Genomic DNA, 25,894 nt, shown 5'->3' with positions numbered 1-25,894 from the left:
AACTGTCTTTATCCCAATTCATGAGGTTTTATTTTACTTCTACCCTTCCAGTTCTCCTCCCTATTGATGGGCTGTGAGGGGCTGCATGGGGCCAGCTGACACCTTTTAACATTACCACAAACTTTTAACATTAGAAGATGCAGAGGTGGTATTTTCTCTGCTGTAGTGATAGGGTACACGAGCAAAGGGGCATCAGGTGGGAGAAAACATCAGTATCAGAACAAATTGTAATAAGAGATGATGGGCCATGAAGTACTGTGTTTAGAATAGAATAAGAAGGAGACAGGCTTAAAAGTTAAAAATTTAATGAAGCACAAGTTTTCAGGAAAGAAGAGTTTGGTGTTCCCAAGCTAACTGCTAGAGTGAGACAGTTGCAGGATTACCACACCTGCTTCTTTAATTCAGATTTAAAATCTGAGTAATTTCTGTGTTTTCTCCATGTTCCCTGAAGTCCCAAGAATCCTGGTTCTAGTTCCCCACTGGTTTGTGCCTTGGGTAATCATCAGTGCCCTGATTCATCAAAGCTCTCAACTGCATTCTTATGTTTCAGCACACACCAGCACTCTGAACTCTCGATTATCTATGGGTGGTTTTCCAGATTCAGTGGATTAACTGTGCTCCTGACAGGGAAAAGCAGTACCTGGTGTTACATGGAGCCTGTGAGGCTCTGGGGTCGGGCTGGTGGTTCAAGCACCGCTCTCCTGCTTGATCTGTTATCGTGAGACCAATGCACACTAGTTTGTGTTGTATCAAATTTACCCACATAGGACTCAGAGTGCCTGGAAACATATTCCAGTGACACCTGAGTAGCTCTGTCACATGCAGGTCTGCATCAGTGTGGTTCACCGTGGGTCAGGCAGACCTGGACTGCCCAGCCCTAAATCCCTGCAGCATCCCTGCACGGGGACATCCAGGTATACCCCGTGTGTCGGGTACCCCCTGCAGCTCTGGGCCAGGAGATGAAGAACAGTTGGTGCCCACTGACTTCACTAACACTGCCCAGCAAGTTCAGAAAGTTAAAGAGGCATTCTTTAGAATTTTGCATTGACAAAATAGCAGGCTAGCTTTTAGTTTTTAAAAGTTTCACTTTCAGAACAGAATCCCCCAGCGTCAATAATCAGTACCCAACATGCCAAAAACATGACAGCAACCAGCCTAGTGGGTTAGCCAGAAAGGTGAAAACAAAGACTCACATAGCTTTTAGAAACAGAAAGTACTGGCAACATGAAAGGATTCAGACTAATAAATAAATGAAAAGTTAAGATTTTCATATAAAACACATTCTACAGTCTTAGGAGAAAGACCTGAATTCGTACCAATTTTTAAAAGCTCTACTACATCGTCCCATCATTCCCTCAGTCTAACAGTGAATAGTATAGAGAACAAACAGACAAGAAAGAGAATAAGAAGATTATGTTTAAAATGCTGGAAATATTGGGGGAAAAAATATAAGTTACAGTGAGTTCTGTGACCTCAAATAAGAAGATACTTCAGAAAAAAGAATTCAGCCTAATGCCATGAGACATGAAGAAAGAATAGATGCTTGCATTAGAGAATGAAGAATGCAGCCATCCACTTCAAGTTTAGACAGATAAAAAGCATTACTTAGGGCAAGTGCATTTGTAGAACTATCAATAGAAGAAAACAAATTTAACCCCAGGTAAGTACCTGCAAACAACACAGGCAGCTGAATTATGCAGGAAGAGGATCAAAACCATGAGAAGTTCTAGTGAAGATTAAGTACACAGAGACATGTCTGAAGAATTTAGAAGGCAGAACGGAGACTAACTGAGATTGCTGGCACTCTGCTCCTGTGCACAGGATCTGGAAAGCATCAGGAAAGGCTGAAAGGAAAAAAAATATACAAACTATGGACAACTGTGGGAAACAGAACTGCTTTATATACTAATGCCACAGTAATCCTGGGGACAGGGGTGAGTAGCTTATGTAGTTCTATGGGCAGTGGCTGAGGAAAGAAAAATTCACTCTAGGAGAATATCAGACACATAAGAAAAGATTCCTGTGTACAAATACCATACAAAACTATCAGCTGTATCTGCATTAAACAACTAGCTAGATTGCAGCTGGGCTGTGGAGCCAGATGCAACATGATCACAATTGTGATGAGCAGCAATATTAGACAGGAAAAATGTGACCGAGTGCTGGTGATGCACAACGCTGCCAACAAGAACATCATGAAGCAAAAGATGCTATCATTTGGCATTTATAGCAGATGACTCATTGGAGTACCACCCACCGCTGGGCAACGGGGCAGAGCAAGACACTGATTTGAATGCAATACAACACCACGACTCCTTCATCTAATACTCTGGGAACGAATAGTCACTGTGGGTCATGCACTGCTCTGCCTGAACACATAGGTTAAGTTTCAAAGACAAGAACACCTAGAAAACAAGGTACAGACAAGCAAAAAAAAAAAAAAAACAACACTGCTAAAATGATGGGGGGGTTATGCTGTGGGAGAGCTACTGAATTCAGCAACTCTGCAAAAAAGTACTGTACCTGTAGAAACTAGCAAAGACAAGATCACCCATCCTAGCAAAATAAAAGGAAAAAAATAAATCAGAGGCTGTGCTTGCTGTACCCCGATTCAAAACTGCTGAGAAAAAAACCCAGAGCAAATAGGTAAAAATCCATTAGCACTAGCTGAAGCAATACTATCAAGATACATTCAGGGCATCTTAGTTTAAAATGATAAAAGTAGGTCTGGCACACTGCCATATCTATTGGCTAGCAAATACAAGCACCAGAGGCTTGCCTACTGTTAACTGGACCAGACAGGAGAAGAGACTCGTGTTGCTGTCACTGCACATGTTAAGGAAGAGGCATTTCAGGACTGTAAGAACCAGTTATTCCTAAACACGGCAGAGTAGGAGGCTGAAAACTGGTAAGCTGAAATAAAAAAGAAATGCGACTTCCTGCTTTGGTCATAGGGACTCAATCCTAAATCCTAAGAAATCTAAGACCCCCAAGAAACACCCAGACACAAGTGGGCAGAGTATTTGACCATCATTCCAGATTTGATATGCATCAGCGATGTGACACTTGCAGTCAGTTAAGATCCAGCCTTGCACAGGGAGTGGAGGTGGTGGGAAGTTTGAAAGTAAAAGTCCAGATAGTGAAAACACGCAAAGGTAGACAAATTAAAATAAAAATAATTAAACATTTTTTAAAAAATGAAGTATGTCAAATTGAGAAAGATCTAGTGGCTAAGGCAGACTAAACAAATCTTAACAGTGTACTTCCAAGCCCACTCACCAGTTATGAGGGAGCAACAGCCCAGCCTCCCCCAGATAAACAAAATAAGCCAAACTCACTTGTGAGATTACCCAAGTGACTACAGCTCATGCATATGCTTTACGTGCACCTGGATTTAGAGACAGACAAAGTTGCAGTAACCCTGTAAATAGCTGTCTCACTAAAGGCAGCTTCTCTTTGCAACATGGTGTCCACTCATGGTAATACCCACAATATTGTACACGAAATGCCCACTTGCTATTTTGTGGCCACTGCCCTTTTACAGCAGGGATCTCTCTCCAGTTTCCCAGTAGTATCCTTTGTAAAGAAGGGAAGAGCTATAAAACAAAAGGTTTTCTCTCACAGTTTTCCTTGTTGTAGCCAAATGCATGACGATCATAGACCCACAAGCAAGTGCAAAATTGATCACCAATACTGCAATTTTTACTCCTCTGTACACACTGCACATACGGTACTTGTTGGTATACATTTGTTTGCACAGTCTTTTATGTAAACAAATATATTTCTTGTAATAAAGTTACTGATGTATTTTCCTGTGCATTACTGGAATACAATTTAAGTCCTGCACTAAACCATATCACTATGCAGTGCCTGTGTTACTGGTGTGTATAGCACACACTGTGAAAAAATACTGCATTAAATATTCACCAATAAAAGACCTCACTACAATCATTTAAAGACTTTCATAGACCAAAATTCAGCCTGCATCAGCAGTATATACATCTGAAGCAAATTTCTTCTCATTGACTGAGCACTTACAGCTCCAGCTAACAACAGTAAGAGCAGCATACACCCAACAGAATATCTTCATTGTTCATTCATGTGCCCAGCTTCACTTTGAAGTTCCACATTCACAGTTAACAATTTTATGTTTATCCTAAATAAATAACATTAATTAAAGTACATTAATGCATATATATAAATAGTCTGCTACAATGTCAGATATATATTTCATGTGCAAACCGGGCATAGAAAGAAGATATGCACAATTACTTCACGAAAAGTATAAACTCCCTTTGGTTCACTAGGAAAAATTTTCTATAATTTTCAGCATGGGCCAGCTGTTAGGACTGCAAGTGGACTAAAACGAAGATGTTACATGCTTCAGAAGAGCAGTTATGTAAACACCAGCACCGCAGCCTGGCAGCCCTCTTTGCAGGAAGCAGGACTATACCTCACCAGAACTCCTTCAGAGAAAGGCTCCCAAAACCAAGTAAGTGGGTGGCAGGTTTACAAACTGCAATCTCTTGACATGAATGAATAATGTGACTTTACACCAGTGAAGAATATGACTTCCTCTCTATCCCACGTATTTCTCTCTCCCCAGAGCTGAGCCCTGCAAGGAGACTGGGGTAACCGCAGCAGGTAATTACATGTTATTAGTGTTGCGTTAGACTGAGTAGCTATTCAGTAAATTAGTATGTGATATTAACTAAACCTATTCAGCTGATGAACACAAGAATCAGCTTCGAAGTAGCAATTAACAAATTATTCCTAAACAGGTGTGACTTACAGAGTAAGTCAGGCTATCATTTTTCTGTAATTCACCGGGAAAATTCTGACTTCTTCCATACAGTAAACACAATTTAGGCAGATGGTATGTTCTCAAAAGGCAAGAAACCTATATTTAAATCAATGCTGTTGGATGTGAAGGCTTACATTGAAAGTCAGTAGAATTTGTGGCACATCTCCTTAAGATTTAGGAATGATTTACTATTATGCTGAGAGAACAAGTCCAAGATCTAAATCTTGCTGATTAAATTCCATACACTCCTGGGGGGAAAAAAACAGAGCTCTCGTTTGTCTATAGAAAATAGTCACTGACACCTACCATGTTTGGGTTTTTTTAAAGAGTAGTATATCACTACAAAAATATTGAGATCCCTGCTAATGCAAACAGCGTTTTTAATGCCCCATAGCAGAAACACACTAATTCGTTGCCTTTTAGTCTTGATCTTGCAAAAAGTCGGTTCTCTGTATAGTATATTTCCCTGCTCTTTAGAGAGATTTATGTACATCTGATGTTGAGTCCCTTGGGTTACCGAATGCTTGAACACATGAAACAAACTGACAGATGAGAGTCTGCTTTAAACCAAACATCGCTGCAGAAAGCAGAGGCTGAATGGATTGAAAATGTACATAGGAGAAAAATGCCTTGAGTTCTTAACGCGAAGTCAACAACTCCCTTTTATAAGCCCCATTTCACCGGGCTTTGTTAAGAGAGTGTTTTCACAGCGGGAAACATTCACCTCTGAAACTGCGTGGTTCAGTTTTTGTGTGCGTGTACCCGTGGGTGAGCCCGCCCATCCGTCCGTCCGTCCATCCATCCATCCATCCATCCATCCATCCCGGAGCTCCTGGTGCCCAGCCGGGCACGGCGCGGCCGGAGCCGCTGCCCGGGCGGGGCCGGCGAGTCCCGCCCCTCCCCGGCGCCAGGCGCGGGCTGGCAGCAGCCTCTGCTGGCGACCGGGAGCAGGGAGAGGGCCCGGGAATCCGGCACCGGCAACCCGGCCGATATTCAGTACCGATCCGGCTACCCCAGCAGCGGCTGAGCATCTCTGCGTGTGCGAGGGCTGCTTGCACAGCGGTAAACACCGGCAAAAGCCCGCTCCCGTGTTTTCCTTGGAGGTGCAGTGATTTTCTTTCTTCCTACTTTTCAGAAAAGTACACGAGAAGTTCCTCCAGATTTTCAAACTTTTACCTGAAGGTACCTGTGAAAGGTAACCAAGAGCTGTGTGAAGAGGCACCACTGAGGTGCAAGCAGATGTTCATAGCCTGCAGTCACTCTTCAAAAGCCCAGAAAGCACAGACCACGAACTCGGACTTCTGCAACAAATTGCCGTATATGTACTGCATATGTATATGTACATCTGATGTATATGTACAATGATTTTGTTACACAAACCATATAACTGAGAGGAAAAGCCCTCACAGAGGAAGAGAAGAGGCACTCATTGTTTTCAGGCAGCAAACGGGGTAAGGGCCAACTAGAAGCCAATCCTCAACACCAACGAACTCATTTGCTGTCTTAATTTGCTGGTAGAAGAGTTGCTGAGTGAAGATCATTTTCCAATTGATGTGATTAGTATAAACAATTTTAGCCTTCATTACCCACTACGTTTAGTTTTTCATGAGAGTATTTTTCCAAGCCTTTGGAAATGCAGAAATTACAAGCATCTTAGAGCAGAATCCCAGCTCAATGGCAGAAACAGCAGCAATCTGATTTAACACCATACCGATTTACTGCAAGGTCTTTCATCCAGCTGGCACAGCAGAATCACCTAACCTCAAAAATTTATTCCCAAAGAAATCACAATCACTGCACAACCAGGTAGAGAGAATGTTTTAAAAGTGAAATCTTTTAATCATCTTGAAAGTAAATTTGTTCTAATGGGCAAAAAGTTAGAAGTATAAACAACAGTATTATATTGTAAATAGTGTAACAATGTTTACAGCCAAAAAACCCCATGTCTTTTCACACAAAACACCTTCACTGACTTTCTGATTGATCTGAATTCGCATTTTCCCTTTGCTTTGAATTGAAAGCCAAAGTTTTTCTGAAGTATTCTTTCATGATAAGAAAACCTACCTTATCTTATGGCAAATGAACTTTATCCTGGAGACATGGGAGGGGCTGAGAACATCACGATTGGGAAATATCACATTTCCTCACTTTCACCCTTCTTCCAATTCACCTGGGGCTGTTTCCTCCAAGATTTTTTCAGCAGCCTTAAGAGACAGAGCACAGGAGGCCACCAGAAGACACTGCTCGAGGAGCACAGGGATGGTCTTCTCTTGAGCATGGTCTGCCAGAAAGCAACATCCCATCTTCCAAACTGGGTTCAGCTTATAGAGAAAGAATATTCACCCACCTACCACAACTCCTGCCACCTCTGAATACCTCCAGAAATTTGCAAACACACTTTCTGCTCAGATAAGCTGGTGTTTTCTGTTATGAAAACTGCAAGACACCATGTTTAGACATGATTTTGATGACCCTAGAGTTGGAGGAATTCCCTGATATATGTGGCACAGCTTGTGCAGGTGCAGGGAGCCCAGGCAGAGCACCTACTGAGAAAGTTACAGGGACAAGCAGGGCAAGGGATGTGCCTTCCTCCTATCCAACAGGTACCAGTGAAGGGAGGACAGATCCGTCCTCCTAATCTGGAAACAGCTGAAAGGCAAGAGCTAACACAGCCCAAAGTCTTGATGGAGAGCCTCAGGTCCCTGTAAGTCCCAGGTTTCTGCTCCAGCTACGAGCACGTAGTCAACCATCACTTGGAAAAGCCATAACCATGGGGACAAGCAGGCACCCAGCTAGACCAAACAGACCTCTCATTTCCAGCTTTCACTTAAAGTGAAAGTAAATATTCTGTAAAGAAATCTCTTTTTTGAACTCATCATAGGTACATGTGTTGAAGAGGTTCAGAGCCATGAATTTCTCCACAGTTAATAGATCTGGAGCTGTATGTCATTTGCCTAAAGTAGACCATCACACAGGTACCTTACACAAAATCTAAAATGCACTTAGATCGGTCAAAATTTTCCCAACCAAAACAAAAGCTAACAATTGAGGGAATCAATCTTCTCAGTCATCACACACACAAGGATTCACTGAGTCATTTCCTTCTTTTCTTTGAACTCCAAATTTCTTTGGCCTTTACCTTCTACTGCAGCTACTTACTCTCTCTGTATCTACAGCTTCATAGCCTTTTACAGTTAATAAGGGGTTTGGAAATTCAGCAGAGGGACTGCCCAGCCATCAAATTCTGGGGCTGTAGCAAAGCTGGGTGCCACCTACCACTTGGTTGAGGGAGCTGACCAGCAGGAGTATGATTTTAAACGATAGTTTGCCCATCATGCAGAGGCTTTTTTCTTGTCTGAAGCAAACTGTAGAATCCATGCAAATCCACATTATAGCATTAATACAACAAAAATTGGACATACAGACTTTCTAACATTGATAATATTTGAAAATCTTGAGTAAAAGGAAGCATGGGAGCAGATGAGAAGAAACAGAAACCCTTTTTTCACCCTCACTACAGGCTCTGGGTTTTTTTGTTTTTGCTTTTTTTTTTGGCAATTGTACATGGAATTCCCCCTTCAGTCCGTGAAAGGTTTTCCATTGATGAGCAGTAGGGTTTTTGTGGCTGGTCTGGGGGAAGAAATAAAATAAACAAACAAAGAAGCACATATACAAGCTTTTCAGACAGAATATAAGTCACATGTTATTCATCAACTGTGAGTTACCATATCTTAGTGAAAATAGAGCAGTCAAGTACTTTCGGTTCTGACAGCACCTTACTTTGTTGGCTGGAATTTAAAATGCACAAAGTGCTAAATTTGTGTTGAGACTTAATTTACTGTAAAAGGTCAAGAGTTTCTAGCAGGGAAGGGTTCCACCTGTGGAGGATGACTTCATGGCTTTTTTCAGAGCCTCCACAAAACCCAGAGGCCTTGAAGAAGAAGAAGCAGATTTCACCCACTGTTGGCTAGTCCTACCCTGATTCTGCACCACCTCCTGCCTGCAACATCCCCACTAGGGAGTCTTTACATTTCTCACTCCAAAACCAGACCAGAAAATTGCAAGCTCTGCAAGCTCTTCCACCTCACTGTTAGTAAGAATTTGTATATACTTCTCCTGCTCTGCCACGTTGATGCATCCAGTTGTCTTACAACCTCTTGGTCTCATTCTCTCGGGTTCAGTCCCAAAGAAACATTCTGCCAACACTTGCTCATCTCTGCAAGGACAGAGCCCTTGGCTATAACCACAGGATACAGCTTTTGGTTGCAACTCTTGACTGCAAGGCTAATTCGCTTGGTTAATTACTAAATCTCCAGCTACAGAGTTTGAACCAAAGGGGGAGATGCAATTAAAAAATAAAACTAAAATTACACACATACACACACACAAGTGCTTCTCTGCATGCTTAAAAATAAAGAGTGGGCTTGGCAAAAAGAATATGCCAAGCTCTCCTACAGGAAAATTCTTAGTGAATGAATTTTTGCGAGGTTGCTGACACAGAAAACAAGCAGAACATCAGGAACCACCACACTTCAAGAAAAACCCTTTTTCATCTTGCAGAATGTTGTTTTGCCTTGGTAGTTTATATTTTAACCTCTATATGATCACACTGAAAAAAAGCATTACTTCCCTTCATTATTCACTTTCTTATTTGAAGCAAAGGAAGTAATACACATTTCACATTTATACCCTACTCTTCCTAAATACTTTTAAATATTCTCAGACAGTTACCGTGCCTAATTTTTGCAAAGAGCTCAGGCCCAGCTGCCCAGGCCATACACATACAGCAGTCATGTGGCAATGAGCTCCCATTAGGTAAATCAAATTTAAATTCTACTCCAAGACAGAGCATTTCAGTCACTGTCAGCATGTGTTTAATTGGCAGGCTATGGACAGAAAGTGAAAGCCATGTTAGCAACAAGTTAGCCTGGGTTTCAGTGTTTGGGGATGAGAGGAAAAATCCTTATGATTTATCGTTAAACCTCAGATAGAGGGCATTTTTCTCTGTATTATAACTATTCGCATATGAAAGGTATAACAGCAGCTTTTGTAGAATTTACACATACAGAAACCATGAAAAAACAAGTTGTGATAAGTAATTGATACAACCAGGCTAAAAACATCCTTCATTGACAAAACCCCCGACTGAGATATTTCAAAGCTCCCTGGGAAGATTTTTCATTCATTTTTAGAGGATGCATGCAGATAAACTGACTAGACATTAATTTTAAATTGTATTTTCAACAACTCTGGGATTTGTCTAAAGCCTCCTGAACAATTTGTCATCGTTTTAATTAATCTGGAAGAAAATCTATTTTGTCTTGTTTCTGGGATTTTGTATTGCCAGCCAAAATGATCTTGTAGTTACTCTTTGGCAAAATGAGATTTTGCAATCTGTGTTTTTCAAATCAGAAAGAGGTGGCTTTTGCATCTTAATTTGGTTAAAGAAACAGACAACACCAACCTTCATTTAGAAGACCCTGAACTCTGACAGGAGGGGGTAACCAAATTATCAATTCAACTCTTGCAGCAGCAAGCGTCATTAGCATGGGCCATGAAGTTCAATTAAACGGATCGTACAAAAACTAACAGGTTGAAATCCTGTTACCCTTGAAGTTGACAGCAAAAATCTCACAGATTCAGTGAGTGCATCAATGTGCTACAACCTTGACAAAGAAACCACCTGGGGCTTTGTAATGCACAAAGGAGCCACTTTGCCAAGGACATGCATTACCCACATATGATCGTATCCAGTCATAAATGTAATTTTCTTTGTGCTACGGAGGAGGTGCCTGAACTGATTTGCAGGGTTGCTAGAAGAGATGGACAAACCACCAAGAGACTCTACAGCAGTCTTCTAATAATGCCTGCCTTTTACAGAGACTGACCTCTTTTCACCTTGCTAAAAGCAGTAAGTAGTAAGTAATAGATCTTGTCAAAGGTTACCCTGTAGAATAACCTCTGGAGATATTAGATAGAGGTGTCCAGAGAAATACCACAAAGGTGCTGACAAGGAAACCAAGGGGATTATGATTAGGAAGTGTGAATAAGCTAAAGTTTCAAACATACTCAGATTTTGGTTAGAAACGCTGAAGTACAGGAAGGAAATGTTCTACATACCATCAAACCACCAAAACACACACTTGAAAAGACAAGTTAAAGAGCCATCACATGGAGATTAAATCCTACACATGATCTAAGAAAAGCAGTTCCACACAACTAGAATAAGCCAGAATTTCTTCCTCATCAAATCCTAGCCTAGTATATCTCCTAATAAAAAATGAGAAGCTAATTTGCTCAAAGAAAAAAAAAATTTAAAAAGTCATACCTAGGAAACATTAATTGTTCCTCCAGCACCCTTTTAATCCATCCTTAGATATTCAAATTAATCAGAACTTTCACCAGATTATTCCCAGTAAGATAAATTATTTAAGTCATCTACATTTCCCTTAAAGAAATATTTTTAAAAGATCCTAAAAACCTAAGCCAGTAGCATAACTAAAAAACTCTTTCTCCTTTTATTCCAATTTCTGAATTTTAACAGTTATGCAATGATTTAATTCAAAAAAAGTCCAAGGTATTTCTGAAAGTATTCTTAGTAAAGGACAGGCTCTCCTAAATTTACTCACAGCAAAGGTGCTGTACAAAGACTTGGTTTCTTTCAGCCAATCTTTTTCTGGTCCCATGATTACATTGATTTTGCAATGCTCTCCAGGGAAGGCAATCATCTTCCATGTTCCAGTCAGATCAGACCAGACCAAGTTTTAGGGAATATCTGGGAGATGTGGCCAGCAAAAGGCCTCTACCCATCTGTTTGAAGTTCTCAAACAACACAACTTTCCAGGAGCTTGTCCTTGTCTTGTATGGACAAAACTGTAGTGTTCGGATAAGAAAGATAAAGAGACCCCAGCCTTCCAAGCCAAGAGCAGACAAATGAAGGCAGATAAACATGAAAGTGTTTGCATCAACCTGAAAGACCTTATTCATCAGAAAAAAAAAAACAAAAAAACCTGAAAGATGCAGTGCCTTATGTCTTCCTTAATATAAAGAAATTTTCAAAGAAGACATACCTCAGTTTGAAAAAAATGTTGAAAGAGAGTATTTTGACTTTTTCACATAATTTTCTCCCCTTTTATTTTGACTGAAGCTATTCAGAAAATTTGATTTTTAACTGTGAATACTTTCAGGCCTCCATTCTTTTCAGTAAATTTCTTTGTGCGGAAGTCTTTGGTGAGTATTTTTGCCCTCAAAAAATGTCACTTGCCTGGCTGCAAAGTCCAGATGTACACCCCTCCAAAGAGGCTGCTCAGAGGGCACTGACTTTAACCCCTGGCAACTGCTACTTGATTTAACTCAGGATTGGATGGGGTGCAGAAAAAACCCTGTGGCCCAACTGTCTTCTCTACACAACGGCAAGGAAATCCCCTCTGTGCTAAATATGGGGCTTAGCAAGAGACAAGAGGCTCTGTCAGGACCTTGCCACTTCTCAGACCATCTCACATGCACCATACTTGAGAGCACAGATAAGAGTAGGTCATTAGGTGGAGAAATAGCTGGCATTTTAATGTGGGCCGTTTTTAATCACCAAAAGGGTGATGCTTTTTTAGCAATGTTTTGAAGATGGTTAGTAGGAAAGCACTAGGTATGTGAGGAGAGCGATATCCAAAGAATTATAAAAGGCTGAAAAAGTACTCCTGTTTGGATTTTCATTTAACTCTTTCACAACCAACCTCTATCAAAAATGTTATTTCCATGGCATGGACCACTTGCTTTTTCCTCTTTCTCCCCTAACAATAAGCTACACGATTTACTGCTGTGTATCATTTACTATGTACACAAGAGTCTATCTGCACAAACCAGCCGCCAAACTGCAGACTTGATTTTGCTCTTAAAATTCTGTGATGTCAGGCTACAAAAAAATTGACAAAAAAAACCCTACAAAATCTGTTCTCCGTTCAATACCTGCCCATTCCAGGTCCTACTGAGCACATACCTCTCTATAAATTTAGATGTGGGCATTCTCCTGTCCAGTATTTTCTAAGCACTGGAGCCAAGTAAGAAATTTGTTTGAAATCTTGCTTGGGCTTTCTGAAAGCACCTGAACTCTGGTGACTATAATTTTATTAGTTGGGAGAGGCATAAGGTAGGTCTCATTGCCACAGTCACACGGCCACATGGCTCAGCAGCCTTCCCAATGCCACATTTTTCCCTGTTCAAGGGAGGCTGTCTCTCGAAAGAAGAGATTCAACAAGGAGCTCTGCACATCCAGTATGTCAAACTGACACTTCACTTGCAAGGCATCCTCAGTACATTTAAGCCATTTGACACCAACACAGAAAATTCAAATTTGAAAAGAAAATCAAATCTATTTTCATGACTAGCGTGATAAAACAGTCATCATAATGCCTCTTACTGTCCTCATCATAAATTAATTTAGAATTAATTACAATGCTGAAAATATTTCTTCTAAGCTCCTTCTGCGCCTAAAAGCTTTCAGCCTGCTGAAAAGCTCTTGGCTGACAGCACACTGACTCAAAACTCTGAAATGAAAACTGGAAGACTGACAGCCTAGAAATAGGCTGTCTCAATATTTTGGAATAGCATCTTTTTGGCAAGAAAATTCGTATAGAATCAGACAGCACGAGAGAAAATACAACATGTAGCATCCTGACTGCTACAGAGGGAGCAATGTTTTGTGTATCCTGCAAGCTCCACTCAATTTAGATAATCCACTAAGAGGTTCAAGTGCAAGGCCACCACATAGCAGTAAAACAAACTATCTGGAACTCCTAAATTTTAGGGTATTATTAAGTTGGTTGGCTCATCTGGGATCCATCGACTTTAACTGTTTCTGTTAAAAACAGACGACTATAATTTTTGCTAAGGAACAAAGAAAAAATGTTGGGGGGCATGCACATAGCTGATAGTTTATTTTTCACATCACCTATTTGACTACACATTAATTAGTCCCAAAGCTTTTTAACTTAACACTAGGAAATACAAAATCATTCTTGATAACATTAAAGGTCACTTTCAAAAGAATAAAACTCCCCATTTTGTGTAATGTAACAGAGGCCAGAAATGTTTTTCTCCGAAGCAGGATTTTTGTACATTAAGGTATATGCAGAATTCTTCATGTTGAAGGACTCCTTGAAGGCTATGGAATTAGAGCACATATCTTTTTTAGCTCACTATGGAAGAGCTGAAGCATATCTTGATCTTTAACAAAAAGAGTTTTACTCCCAGTAACTTGTTAACAGCTGGAATTAATGAAGAATTAAGTTTCATCTCAGCAGTTCTACTAAACTTTGGAGAAAAGGGGCCCAATGCCACTAGTCCTTGGGTGCCCTCAGCAACCACTGACCCCAGTGGGAACTGAGATTGGTCCTACTTTTGATTGACACAGCACCTTGCAGAATTAGATCCAATCCCCTTCCCTTCCGCTTAAGAATATATTTTTTCCCATTAGCCACCTAATTTTTATTTTGATTTGACCAGAGATGAAATGAATGTAGATGTTTTGATGCTGACAACCTCCCTGTCAAATTATATAGTGGCTTCTCATGCTAAAACTTGTTTGTTTTCACACCATCATCACTGATGATCTCAGCACAGCAGTGCTCTGAGAATAATGGTTTAGTCAAACGCAAAGCCAGCAGAAGGAACATAAAACAATGTGTGCTTATATAGGGCCTACATAAATAGTGCTTTTTAAAAATGTTTCACAATGAAATAATAGTTGTGGGTTTGTTTCATTTTTTTTTTCTTATAAATTAACCTCTGGATTGTTAAAGATCCAGAGACTTTGCACACCAGAGTGGTTATAGGGCCTAAAAACATTTGTTACAGCCTCTCACAAAAGAATATACACAGAAGTTGCCCTTTGTGTGCCATTAATAATCAACCATGGGCCATACCCTCACTCCACACAGTTTCAGAGAAGTCAATCAATTTAGACCAATTGCAAAAGAAACAGAGCTGACCCCACATATGCTGGGCCAAACAAAGAAAATCGGAAGCATGTAAGTGTACATGATTAGGGCTGGGCATAGACCGGACACTGTCTATGATCACTCTTTGCAATGTTTTTCTTTACTCAAAATTCCCTGTTTATTGCTGTTTAACAAAGAAAATCAGCAGCTCAGGCAGTGATGGTATTTTTCCCCCGTTTCTCAACGACTTTGTTGCGACTCTCAGGCCAGCTTGGGAGCTATGCAAGATGCCTGAGTGGCTTGGGTGCTGTTTTCCAGTGCTGCAGACAAATACTCCAATTTATTAAAACTGCCGAGCCACCCTGCCTCCTCACTTCTTTCACCCTCTATCGCCTTTTTCTTTTCAAATACTAAAAAGAAAACCTAAAACCTCCACGTATAAAATGTAACCGAAGTCTAAGGTGTTACTTCCAATTCACAGCTGCGCCGTTAAGGGCGAAAATGCACATCATATTTAGGAGCAGAATTATATCCTGTCATGTTTAACTGAAAACCTTGGTGGGCTTTTCATCTATGTTGTGCAAGCCTGAGGCCAGAGTGGTGACTGTCACAGCCAAAGAGACACAGACAGATAGATGATGGAGAGTGCAGACTGCGCACCCACACATAAAGCGCGTGAGAGGAAGGAGAGTGCACGGAAGGAATATTAATTGAGCAGAAAATAAGTATTCTCAATATCCCCCCTGCCCCCTTAAAAAGTAGCCACAAGATGAGGAGAGCTGCAAACATGTTCATCTTGGGGAAACAGCCGTCCTTAACGTGACATGTAAGGCTATTACTTTAATAATGGGATTTGCACAGCGCACAACTGATAGGCTATGTTCAGAATAGACCCCGTGAATCTAATTTTCTTCTCAATGAGTATTATTGCAGTTGGTAACTCCACAGATTTCAATAGAGTTGCTCCAGATTTGTATCAGGGTGAGTGGAGAATTAGGCTCTACTATGATATTTTTTAAATCCACAAGAATGTAATTCTACTTACCCAGTCATAAAACCCATGGCTCTTTTGATCCTTTCTACTTTCATAGCAAATTATTTACAGAAGCTTGTCTTTTAAAGATTCTCATCAAAATAGTTAAATTACTGCTTTCTCTCACTTTCTGTGATAAACCATCAATTACTTGAATTTAACCCATTTTCATGCCTGAGTCCATGCTTTACTAGCATTGAAGAATGAAAGGGCAGTACAGGAATTGTAGAAAGTGGTTTAAGTTTTAATCACTCATTTTGTTCTCCTACTGCCTTTTTAAAATACTTTTCTGTCACACATCCAGTAAAAGAAATTTACACTGGCCTTATTTAATAACAGATATAAAACAACTTTTAAGTGCTACTCTGATACACTTAAGGATACAGAAGTAAGAAGAGATGGAAAATTCCGTAACTTGTTTTTAAATACAGAATCTCTTCCCTCATTTTGTGCACTCTGGAAAAATCAGGGAAGTCTGTACAGCTGTTGATCCTGATCTCTTCAATCTTTAACAAAAATATGCAACTGCCATTCCCCCCTTGCCCAAATCATTGCCAACAAAATGAGCTTTTTTCCTAAGTCACAAAAAAATTAAGTTGATGTCATGATTGAAATTATCACAAACCCTTAAGCAGAATTTCTTCTTCCTAAAACATTCATTCAGTAATGAAGTTAAACAATAGTTAAACAATAGGAAAAAGGTAGTATTGAAAAAAGCAAATGATGATTTGTTTCTAGTCCATTGCTCCACTTTGAGTTTTTTCAGGTTGTATTTTACAACCATCCCAAGAAAAGAAGTTTCCTGTAAGTAAGATACTGGCAAGCCCAAATTTCTAACACAGCCAGTGCCATTTCTGGACAAGCACAATTCCAGGCTCTTTGCCATCACACACTCAGGCCACCTTTGGAATTCCTGCAGAGCACCTAAAAAAAATCGTGATAAACTCATTCACTGACTTGACCAGAACCAAAAGCAGATAAAACCAAACCAATTTTTTAAAGTTAATTCTGAGTAGTACCTATGGAGGTATGATTTACTATTAAAGAATCATGGAACCATTTAAGTTAGAAAAGTCCCTTAAGTTGTGACATTAACCCAACACTGCCAAAATCCACTACAAAACCATGTCCCCAACTGCCACATCTACACATCTTGTAGTTATCTCCAGGGATGGTGACTCAACCATTTCCCCAGGCAGTCTATTCCAATGCTTGACAACCCTTTCAGTGAAGAAATTATTTTTCCTAATATGCAAGCTAAACTTCTTCTGGTGCAACTTGAGGTCACTCATAACTTAAAGCTCTGCACCTAGTAACAGAGCATTGCTGTTGCATAAAAGTTTTTTGAAACGTTAAGTGAGAGGCATATTTGGACTGGGAATGACTGCAAACTAGTTCAGCCATGACTGAATTACTAGCAGCTGATTTGCAGCATCAGTGCATGACCAAGTGACCTACTAATATCATCATCCATACCTTGAAGCATTTACTTAAACAGAGTATTACTCTACAGGTAGTATTTTCAGCAGTCCGGAAATGAAAGATTTAAAGAACAGAAAAGGAGAAAAAAAAGAGAGGGAGTAATACAGTACAGCAACATCTCAGTTTATTGCTTACTGTTATAGCTGCTTATACAACGCATCCCAAATCCAATTTCAGATGCTGTTTATTGTGCTACAGAGCCCCCTGTGTTGAGCAGATTAACTAGCATTCTTTACATTAGACCAGCAGGAAAAAAAAAAAAAAAAAATCAGATGTTAGATCTAGGAGCCACTGGTCCAAGTTCATTTCCCAGAAAAGACAAATTAGTTTCTGGGTACTTGCAAACAGCTCAGGAAAAGGTGGCGGTGAACAATGCTACCTTACATGCAATGACAGAATAAATAAGGCTCAAGCCCACAAAGTAAACAGCAATAAAGGCAGCTTCCTCTAAATGAGAAAAGATGGGCCAAATTAATTACATATCTCTGTACAAACTTTATGCAGTGTATTTAAGGATGACTAGTTCGAACTCAGTACATCCCTGGACAGAAAACTTAAAAATACACAAACATACTGAGACTGGGACCAGACATTTCAACTGCATTGAAATGTTCACTGAGTGGTGGCACCCAAAGACAAGGCCTTTAGGAAGGGAAGAAGCTGAGATGAGAGAAAAGCAAGCTGCTTGAGAAAACACTGAAAAGGTTAAAAAGGCAGTAGAAACTATTTGTAGAGTTTATGCAGGGTAGAAAGCTGCAGGTGAGATCAAACCATGCCCAATTCCTGAGCTAGCAGAGGTCTCAGTATCCCAGTAAGAGCAATGAAAACATTCAGAGCTAAAGAAAAGCAGAATCTGCTGGCAAAGGTGAGAGAGGATTTGTAGTATTATTTCCCAATTAAATTCAAATCTCATTCCTTCTGGCTTCTTCTAAAGACGTTGCCATTTTTATCACTCACAAACTGGAGTCCTCTGGCCAAGCAGGGCTGCACCCCACACCTTAAAATCACCTTATGTGTCAGGGCAGCACGACAGTGACATGTACTGTCTCAAAGGAAGAGATTCTTAAAACTACACACCTACACAAACACTCCTGGTGACAGTGTTTCAAGGCATTTATTCTGGAGTGGTGTGTGGGACCGACTTCTTGAACAAATTCTCAAAAAAGTATAAGACGGAAACAAGAACCAAAAGCAAAACATCTTCTAAGCTAAGGAAATTGTTGTAAGCTTTCAGTGTTTTACTTTGAAAATCCTACAGCCTTCAGCAAAATCCTTGGAAAATCTCTTTGTGTTTATGAAATAGCATTTGATATCACAACCCAAAAACCTACAAACCAATACAACCAACCCTTTCTTAACTCTCTAAGGGGCAAATAACACCTGCATTTCCCATGCAACGGCTAGTAAAGGAATGCTGACTCTTGGTAAGTTTAATTACAGACTAAAATAACACCTTAGAGAAAAACAGTAGATTAAGTATTATTGTAGAGTTTCAGGGTTGCCCCATCAACCTGAGCCATAATAGGAGCAAAACAATCAGTGCAAAAACCAACACAAGAGCTCCGCGGGTGTACAAAGACACAAGAGCTTATCTGCTTCAACAAGTCCTTTCATCACATATCCAAAACAATTATTTTATGTATGTTATGCTGTGCTTGTTATGTATACCTGAGACTATTTAAATAATTTATTTGATTGCATGTGTAACCAAAACATAAAAGTATTTCCATAACAGAATTTTGTTTTTACATGTCAAGTCTACGGAAGCTAATTTCTGTACTTACTGCTATAACGTAGCTGAAGTTAAAATACAGCATGATAACATATTGTCTGAGATCACTGTTTTGTCTGTGTCAGAGAATACCACACCTTCAGAATTGTAAATTAGCATAGTAATATGACTTTTGGTAAGAGGAAAAAATACATTTTTGTAGTTCTTATTCCAAACTGTTGTTTTAAATTTGTGATTAACTTTGATAATTTCTCAAGGCAGAGAAATGCAAAAGCCCTAAAAGTTCTTTTTTAAGCCTAGAGCCGTAAAAGCTCTGGAGCATTATAATTTGCTGAGATAATTTACCAAGAAATGAGGGGGGATGGGGGTGGAGGGGGAGGACACGGGTTGAATAGCTTGCAGCATAGAGAGAGGGCAAATCAACAGGAATTGTTTTGAGATACTGCAGAGTGACCTACCAAGCTCTGTGATCGGCCCTGAAGTTAGCAATTACGACTGACAGAATCTCAAAACATTTTAAATATTTCTACTAGGACTCCTATGTGTTTGTATCAATAAGAGTTTACATGAAAGATTAAGCCAAAAAGGCTGGCTTAGTTATATATGTCTGCCTACTAATTTGATTAGCATGTGACCACCAAAATAGAATCAAAGCAAAAGAATCACCTAGACCTGTGAAGCAGAACTGAAAGACTTGTTGCTTTATACATCTGCTTTTCCAGCAACTGCATTTACTAAGTATTCCTGTAATGAGTTACAACAAAAATCAGTGTTCACAGGCCTTGAGAGAAAAACTCAGTTTGTTCCAATAATAAATCACATGGTCCTCAATAATAATTTTTAAATGTTTGAAGTAAAAACAGTTTTGCTCTTCTTTTATTGTAAAATCTTGTTCCGAAATAGTTTTCCCACAATAAAGAGCTTATAAGAAAGATGGTCACTGTAATTAAAATTAAGCTTGAAAGACAACTAATAATACATAAACATGGGTATAAACCCTCACAGCAACAGGTTTATAGGAAATCCGGAAAGTAACTAATGGCAGAAATTAGAGACACAGGATGACAGAGTAGAGGAAAAGTCCTTGACTAAAGGAACTGTTTTAAAAGCAACAGCAACCTTGCAAGAATTCTTCTAATAGTTAAGATCCTCATACCCTGATTAGGGGCACAGAGACAGGTTTTTAGAAGAGGGCCACAAGGAGACAAGTTAATAACCCAGTTTCAAATCATCCTGCAAGACTTACTGAGCTCAGAGAGATTCTGCCCACACAGAGCTGAAAGGTTTAGTATGTAAAAGCTGCCTTCTGACACTGGGAGATTACCTCTCTCTTATCAACTCCAGAGTGAACTCTAGCTCTCACAGCAACGATCTCTTACAGAAAGATTCCTCAGCAGTGAACAGGATAAATGTGATTGCAGCACATTTCAGATTCTCAGTGTGAGGAAGTGAATATCAAATTTAAAAAGCGCCTATTACTTTTTATCTGTGTAAGTCATTCTGCTAAGTGGTGATAGAAATAAAATTACATGTACAATCTCGCTTATATCTTTTCTTTAAACGTATATACATGGTTTCTTTCCCCTTACATTCCCTGGGTTAAATTAGCAGGAGTGTGATAAATTGAAGCTGAACTATAAATGGGTGTTTTGGAAGGGGGAAAAGGTTTCCGCTTGTTCTAAATGTGTAAACTTTAAAAAATATTGCAATTTTAAATCCTGGAAAAGTGCCATCCAATATTCAAGACTGGCAGACAGCGCTTATTGCCTTTTTTATATGCTATTACAAAACTTTTTGATTTTAAGCATTAGCCTGACTATACCTAAGAGTCTCCAATTAAAGATGTAACAATAGGAGATTACAGCGATTTCTTTTACATGCCATAAGTTCATTATTTTTATTTCCTGTTTCACTCAAGTGGTTTTTTTAAGTTTTGAAATTTTTATGATCTCCACAGTTGAAACCAAACATAAATCCCATGCAGGCTAATGGGACAAAGGAACCCCCAAATCTATTGAGAGCAGTAGATATCAGCTTTTTCCAAGCAATGTATAATTAAGAGTAATGAAAAATCCCTGATTAGTTATCATAAAAACAGGCTCCTTACCATAATCTGTAAAGCACAGTCAGGTCCAAGTTGTTTTGTTTAACCACCTCACCAACTGTTCCTTCTTTTTAGTGACTTATTAAAAAAAAAAAAAAAAAAAAAAAAAACCAAAAAACTTTGCCAGTGATAGCTGGGGGAAAAACTCCCAGGAGTTTTCAGGCTTCATTAATTAGGGCCATCAGAACTGTACTTCATTTACGCAGTACAAAACAGTGCAATCAAGAGTTATGTCCCGGGCTGTAGCTATTTGCCCCTCTCTCATTCTCTTCTTCTTTCTCTCACCATCTCTTTCAGAAAATGAGACTAATTTTTCCAGCAGCCTTTAACTCCCTAGATTAACTGAAGTGGAAAATGTGACTACAAACTCATAGCACTGTCTAGCCTCCAACCCAGCACAGAATCAACTTTGTTTTAAGTGTTGAAGGACACCTAGCAAGCTGCTACTTGCTAAGTTCATAACCCAGAAGTGTATAATCACATACAACAGGACTGCGCCATCTAGTTAGCTGCCAGCAGCAGGCTTTGGGAGCAGATGCCTCGGGATGCAGGGCTTTAGCCCTTGGGAATGTTCAGTTTCTTACAGATTCAATTGCGGTGTGGGGTTTTTTTTAATAAAATATCACTACTGAGATAATCCACATCTAGTGGATATGGGAAAATTTAGGCTATAATAGCGCAGCAAACTTCTGCATCCATCTTTGATTTACAAGATAAAAGCAACTTTTAAATTAAAGAGCCTTTCGACTAATAGAGCTTATTATGCCAGAGACAGGAATGATTTTCCTAGAAAGTTGTCCCTGTGTGCACGCCTATTATCTTTGCTTTCCCCCTTCCACTAATGAGCATTTATCTAAAGAGCCTGTTAATCCTCTGATGTGTGCTTCTGGTCAGAGGTAACAGTTTGAATAAAACCACTAATCACTTATCACTAATCACCGATCATTAATCACACTTTTCCCTAGTGCTTTGCGACCTGTACAGCTCCCTTTAGGATTAAGGAGTCACAAATAAGGAGTTTAGCCATTTTTTATTAAGAATTTCCAGCTTTTCAGACCGACAACCTCATTCGCCACATGAAAGTTACAAAACACTGAGCGGGGACTTTCACCACTGTACACTTTTATACTGAAAATAAACTGTACCCTTATGGAAGCATACTTCCTTCAGCAAAATTCCCACAAATTACGCTACGTTTTTGCATTCAGCTCTCACTTTCCACCTCTCAGTTTTCTTTCAGTCCAGTTTCTGGATTATCCCTGCATATATCTTACAAGAAAGTTTTCCTACACCACTGTTCCTTGACGCACTGCTGCTTGTCCAAATGGCCAGACAAGGAAAAGTCTGGTCCACACCAGTGGGTGAATCTTTCTCTAAATACTGCAGTCTCAAGGAAAGCCCAAGTAAGATGCTTCACAGTAATTACTATTCTTCTGTTCAAGCTTCAATTTCATCTAGCTAAGCACTGTTTCTTACTGATAATATATGGAAATCTTCTAATCTTGCTGCTTAAGTCACTTCTCATATCGGTCTGGATTTAAAAAAAAAAAAAAAGAAAAACCAAACAACATATGGACATTTCATTTTCCTTTATTCCTGCCCCCATCTCTGAAACAACCTCTCTCTTTCCAACTATAAAGCTTATATTGAGCCCTAGAGATGAAGGATCACTCACCATGCTCGGACATAAATAATAGAGGAGGCAGAGTTTAGCAAGTATTCCCCTTACACTCCTGCAGCGCTTATCGTCCTGAAAACTTCGCTGGGGAGAGAGAGACCCCTGTAAGAGAGGACAGTAGCGGGGGGAAGCGGAGCTGGGGAGGGGGACGATGAGCGGAGTAGAGGGGCTGTAAAGGGAGAGGAGGGCTGCAGAGAGGGGACCTTGTCAACACTCGCCCCCGCCCCGCAGCCGAGGGCACCAGAAGCGGAGCATCAGCCCCGCACCGGCCCGCAGCATGACGTAAGGGCCGGCAGCAGCCCGGCACCCGGGGTGTCTCACGGGGAAGGCGGCCGCGCACCGCTCCGCGGCTGCTCCCGGCTCGCTGGGAAGCGCGGCCGCCGCCGCGAAACTTATCCAGAAGTTTTGGGGGCGGCGGGGAGAGAGGATGGCGAGGCAGCGCGCCGCCGAGCTGTCACCACCGGGTGCCGCCGGGGCACGCTGAGGCTGGAGCCGTCCAGCCCGCCGTGGGCGCGGGGACTCCGCCGTGCCTCCGCCGGGAGCTGCCCGCCCGCCCGCCCGCTCCGCTCGGGGCTGCACCAGCGAGGTGCTGCCTGCGCTCCGCGGCGGCCGCCCCATCTCATCCCATCCCGTCCCGTCCCGGGAAGCAGCGCGCAGACTTCCCAAACTCCCTGAAGTGCGGACGGGGAGTCCGGCTTCCCCGCGTCTCGGCGGCCGTGCGCTCCCGCCCCCCGCCGCTCTGCCCTGCCCGACCCTCCGCGGGACGCGGGGTCGCTCACGCCCCCTCTTCCCGAGCACGGCGGGGACGCGGCAGCGGCGGGACCCCACGCCCTGCAGCGGCGCGACGGAGACCGGCGCTGCCGCCTCCGGAGCAGATGGGAGGGAAGAGCCCCTGCAGCCGCAGGCTGCCCCTTCCCCAGCCGCGCACCCGGCGCTGCTGCGCTCGCTCCGTGCGGGGCGCGCTGCGGGGCGCGCTGCGCGCCGCGCCGGGCGCCTTCCCGGGGCTGCCCCGTATTTTTAGGAACTTACCGCCCGGTGCGGCGGGGACGGGACCGGCAGCGCGGCCGGAGGAACCACGTTGGACTGAGGGACGGTTACAATACGTTCTATTTAGAGAAGCATTACATCACCCTCCGTGACGTCACGTGGGATTCCTGAACTTCTAAATCATTGCGGTCCGTGCCGGGCGGGGGGGGCCGGGAGCGCGGGGCCGGGGCGCGGCCTCGGGCGGTCCCGCCCCCGCGGGTGCGGGGCGGAGCGGGGCTGAGTCAGCCGGGAAGCGGCGGCCCGCCCCCCGCGCCCCGGGCACCGCGGGTCCGGCACCGATGCCCGGGCGGGAACGCCAGGGGAAAGCGCTGGCCCGGCCGTGCCGAGCTGCGGCAGGCGCCGAGCCTCTGCTGAGTGACAGCCGCAGGGGAGGCCCGCGCTCAGCTGGGACTCGGGTCCTGCAGCCCCGAACTCTTTCGGCTTTTTTGGTTTGAGTTCCTTTATCTAGAAAATGTCTAAGAAGTAACGCGGTGCCCGAGAAGGGAGGGAAAGCTTCGTCCCGAGCTGCAGCGCTGCGAGGGCGCGTCGCTGTCCACCTGCCCAGGTGTGCCCGGTGTCCGCCTGGCAGGGTTTGATGCCGCGGCGGAACCCCAGTGGCGCTGGAGCAGCGCAGTCACAAAGAATCTGAACTGATATAATCGAGTGCCTCATTGCCTTTTGAACATTTAAACATTCTGCGTCTAGTTGGCAGTGTCGCTGTGTCGTCGTCTCGGACGCTTGCCGGTGACAAAGTTGTTGTTACACCCTGTAACTACTTCAGTGCCTCCTTTTCCGTTTTGGTTTTTTTTTTACTCTCAGGCTAATGCTCCTCTAGCACCTGGGTCTGGAGGTTCCTTTGGCACCTTACTCCACACTGCAGTTATCCAGGAGGTATTTGTATCAAAGATACACATGATTGAACTGGATTTAGCAGCTGATTCATGCCAGGAGGTATGACTTAATTCTGATGCAGTGTTTTAGCACCTAAGCCTGGAATGTCTCATGAGGAAATCTCAGTGTTTTGAGGGTCTCAGAATCTGCAATGGCTTGCTCAGTTTGGTTTTTCTCTGATATTCCATTAAGAGAGGAGAGAGTAATGTAACACGTACTGCCAAAATCGGGAACTACTTTACAAATGGCAATAATACAGCACTTTACTCCGAATAATACCATTCTTTCACAGGTTTATATTAGGCTGTCTAATTATCATCTTCAGCTTTTAACAATTCACTGGCACTTTATGCAGGATTTAAGCAGATAGAAGCGGATCCTATCAGTGACTGATGATAGGTTTTGAACTCATTTAACTCCTTAGGATAAAGCTCAGTGATGCTGTCACTGTAAGCCTTCGTTTTGTCAGGTATTATCTTTGGAAATTGCATATCTAGTGCAAAGTGCCTTACCTCTAAATGTCCTGGAATTATAAACTACACAGATGACTAAATTAATAATTGCAGTTATTTCTGTCTCACAGGAAGGGTTTTAGCATACACAAACACAGCAGTTTTTAAGGTCATGACAAAAGATTTAAGTGCAGGGAACAGCACTGTATCTCTCATTGAGATTTCATCACACAATTTATGTACTCACACTTCTCACATGCAGCTGGGACTGTGGCTGATCGATGGGTTTTCCTGGGATTGCAGTGGGGTTTTTCTCCAGTTTTCTCAATGCGACCAAACTGTAAATGGTAATGGAGAATTCAGGTGCCAGTCAAGGACAACAGGGCCCAAATCCACCAGCTACCCCTGTAGTAGACTCAGTTATGGCAAAAAAAATCCTAAAACAAGATGAACAGAACCACCGCTTTATTTGGATCAACAGCTTTATCTACTACGTACATACTTGGACAGATCTCTACCCTTAAAGCAGCAGCAGTTTGTGTGTGTCTACCCCACAGAGGGTGGTGACGAATGCTGTGGTAGGTGGTTAGCTTGGTTTTCGCTGACAGCAGAGCAGAGAGGTTTTGGGTTCTTGATATGAGTCTCAGGGTCTGAGGAAAGACTCTTGAAATGAGCTGTAGTCCTGGGGGGGTAGAATTAGTACAGAATAATGTCAACGGTTCCTCTGAGGTTGAAATCTGCTGCAATATGCTCACATATT

General features: G+C 41.8%; 1 protein-coding gene across 2 annotated transcripts in view; it reads right to left on the bottom strand.

Annotated features, from left to right (window-relative positions):
• The window catches only part of CREB5 (cAMP responsive element binding protein 5), a 257,254-nt gene extending 233,309 nt beyond the window's left edge, over positions 1–23,945 (bottom strand). The window contains exons 1-2 of one of the 2 annotated variants that reach the window (XM_014893990.2): positions 23,795–23,945; positions 22,763–22,849 (exon numbers count right to left, since the gene is read on the bottom strand). In XM_014893990.2, the coding sequence (XP_014749476.1) occupies positions 22,763–22,765 (3 nt within the window). In that variant the 5' untranslated portion in view covers positions 22,766–22,849; positions 23,795–23,945. Of the gene's footprint in view, positions 1–22,762; positions 22,962–23,794 lie in introns of those variants that run through there. The other variant, XM_088163530.1, reaches the window with a different exon arrangement.
• Between the last annotated feature and the right edge of the window lie 1,949 nt (positions 23,946–25,894).

The sequence above is a fragment of the Sturnus vulgaris genome, chromosome 1, assembly GCF_052056855.1.
Source record: "Sturnus vulgaris isolate bStuVul1 chromosome 1, bStuVul1.hap1, whole genome shotgun sequence".
In the NCBI taxonomy this organism is placed as follows: Eukaryota; Metazoa; Chordata; class Aves; order Passeriformes; family Sturnidae; genus Sturnus; species Sturnus vulgaris.
This window is presented reverse-complemented; position numbering and strand designations above follow the sequence as displayed.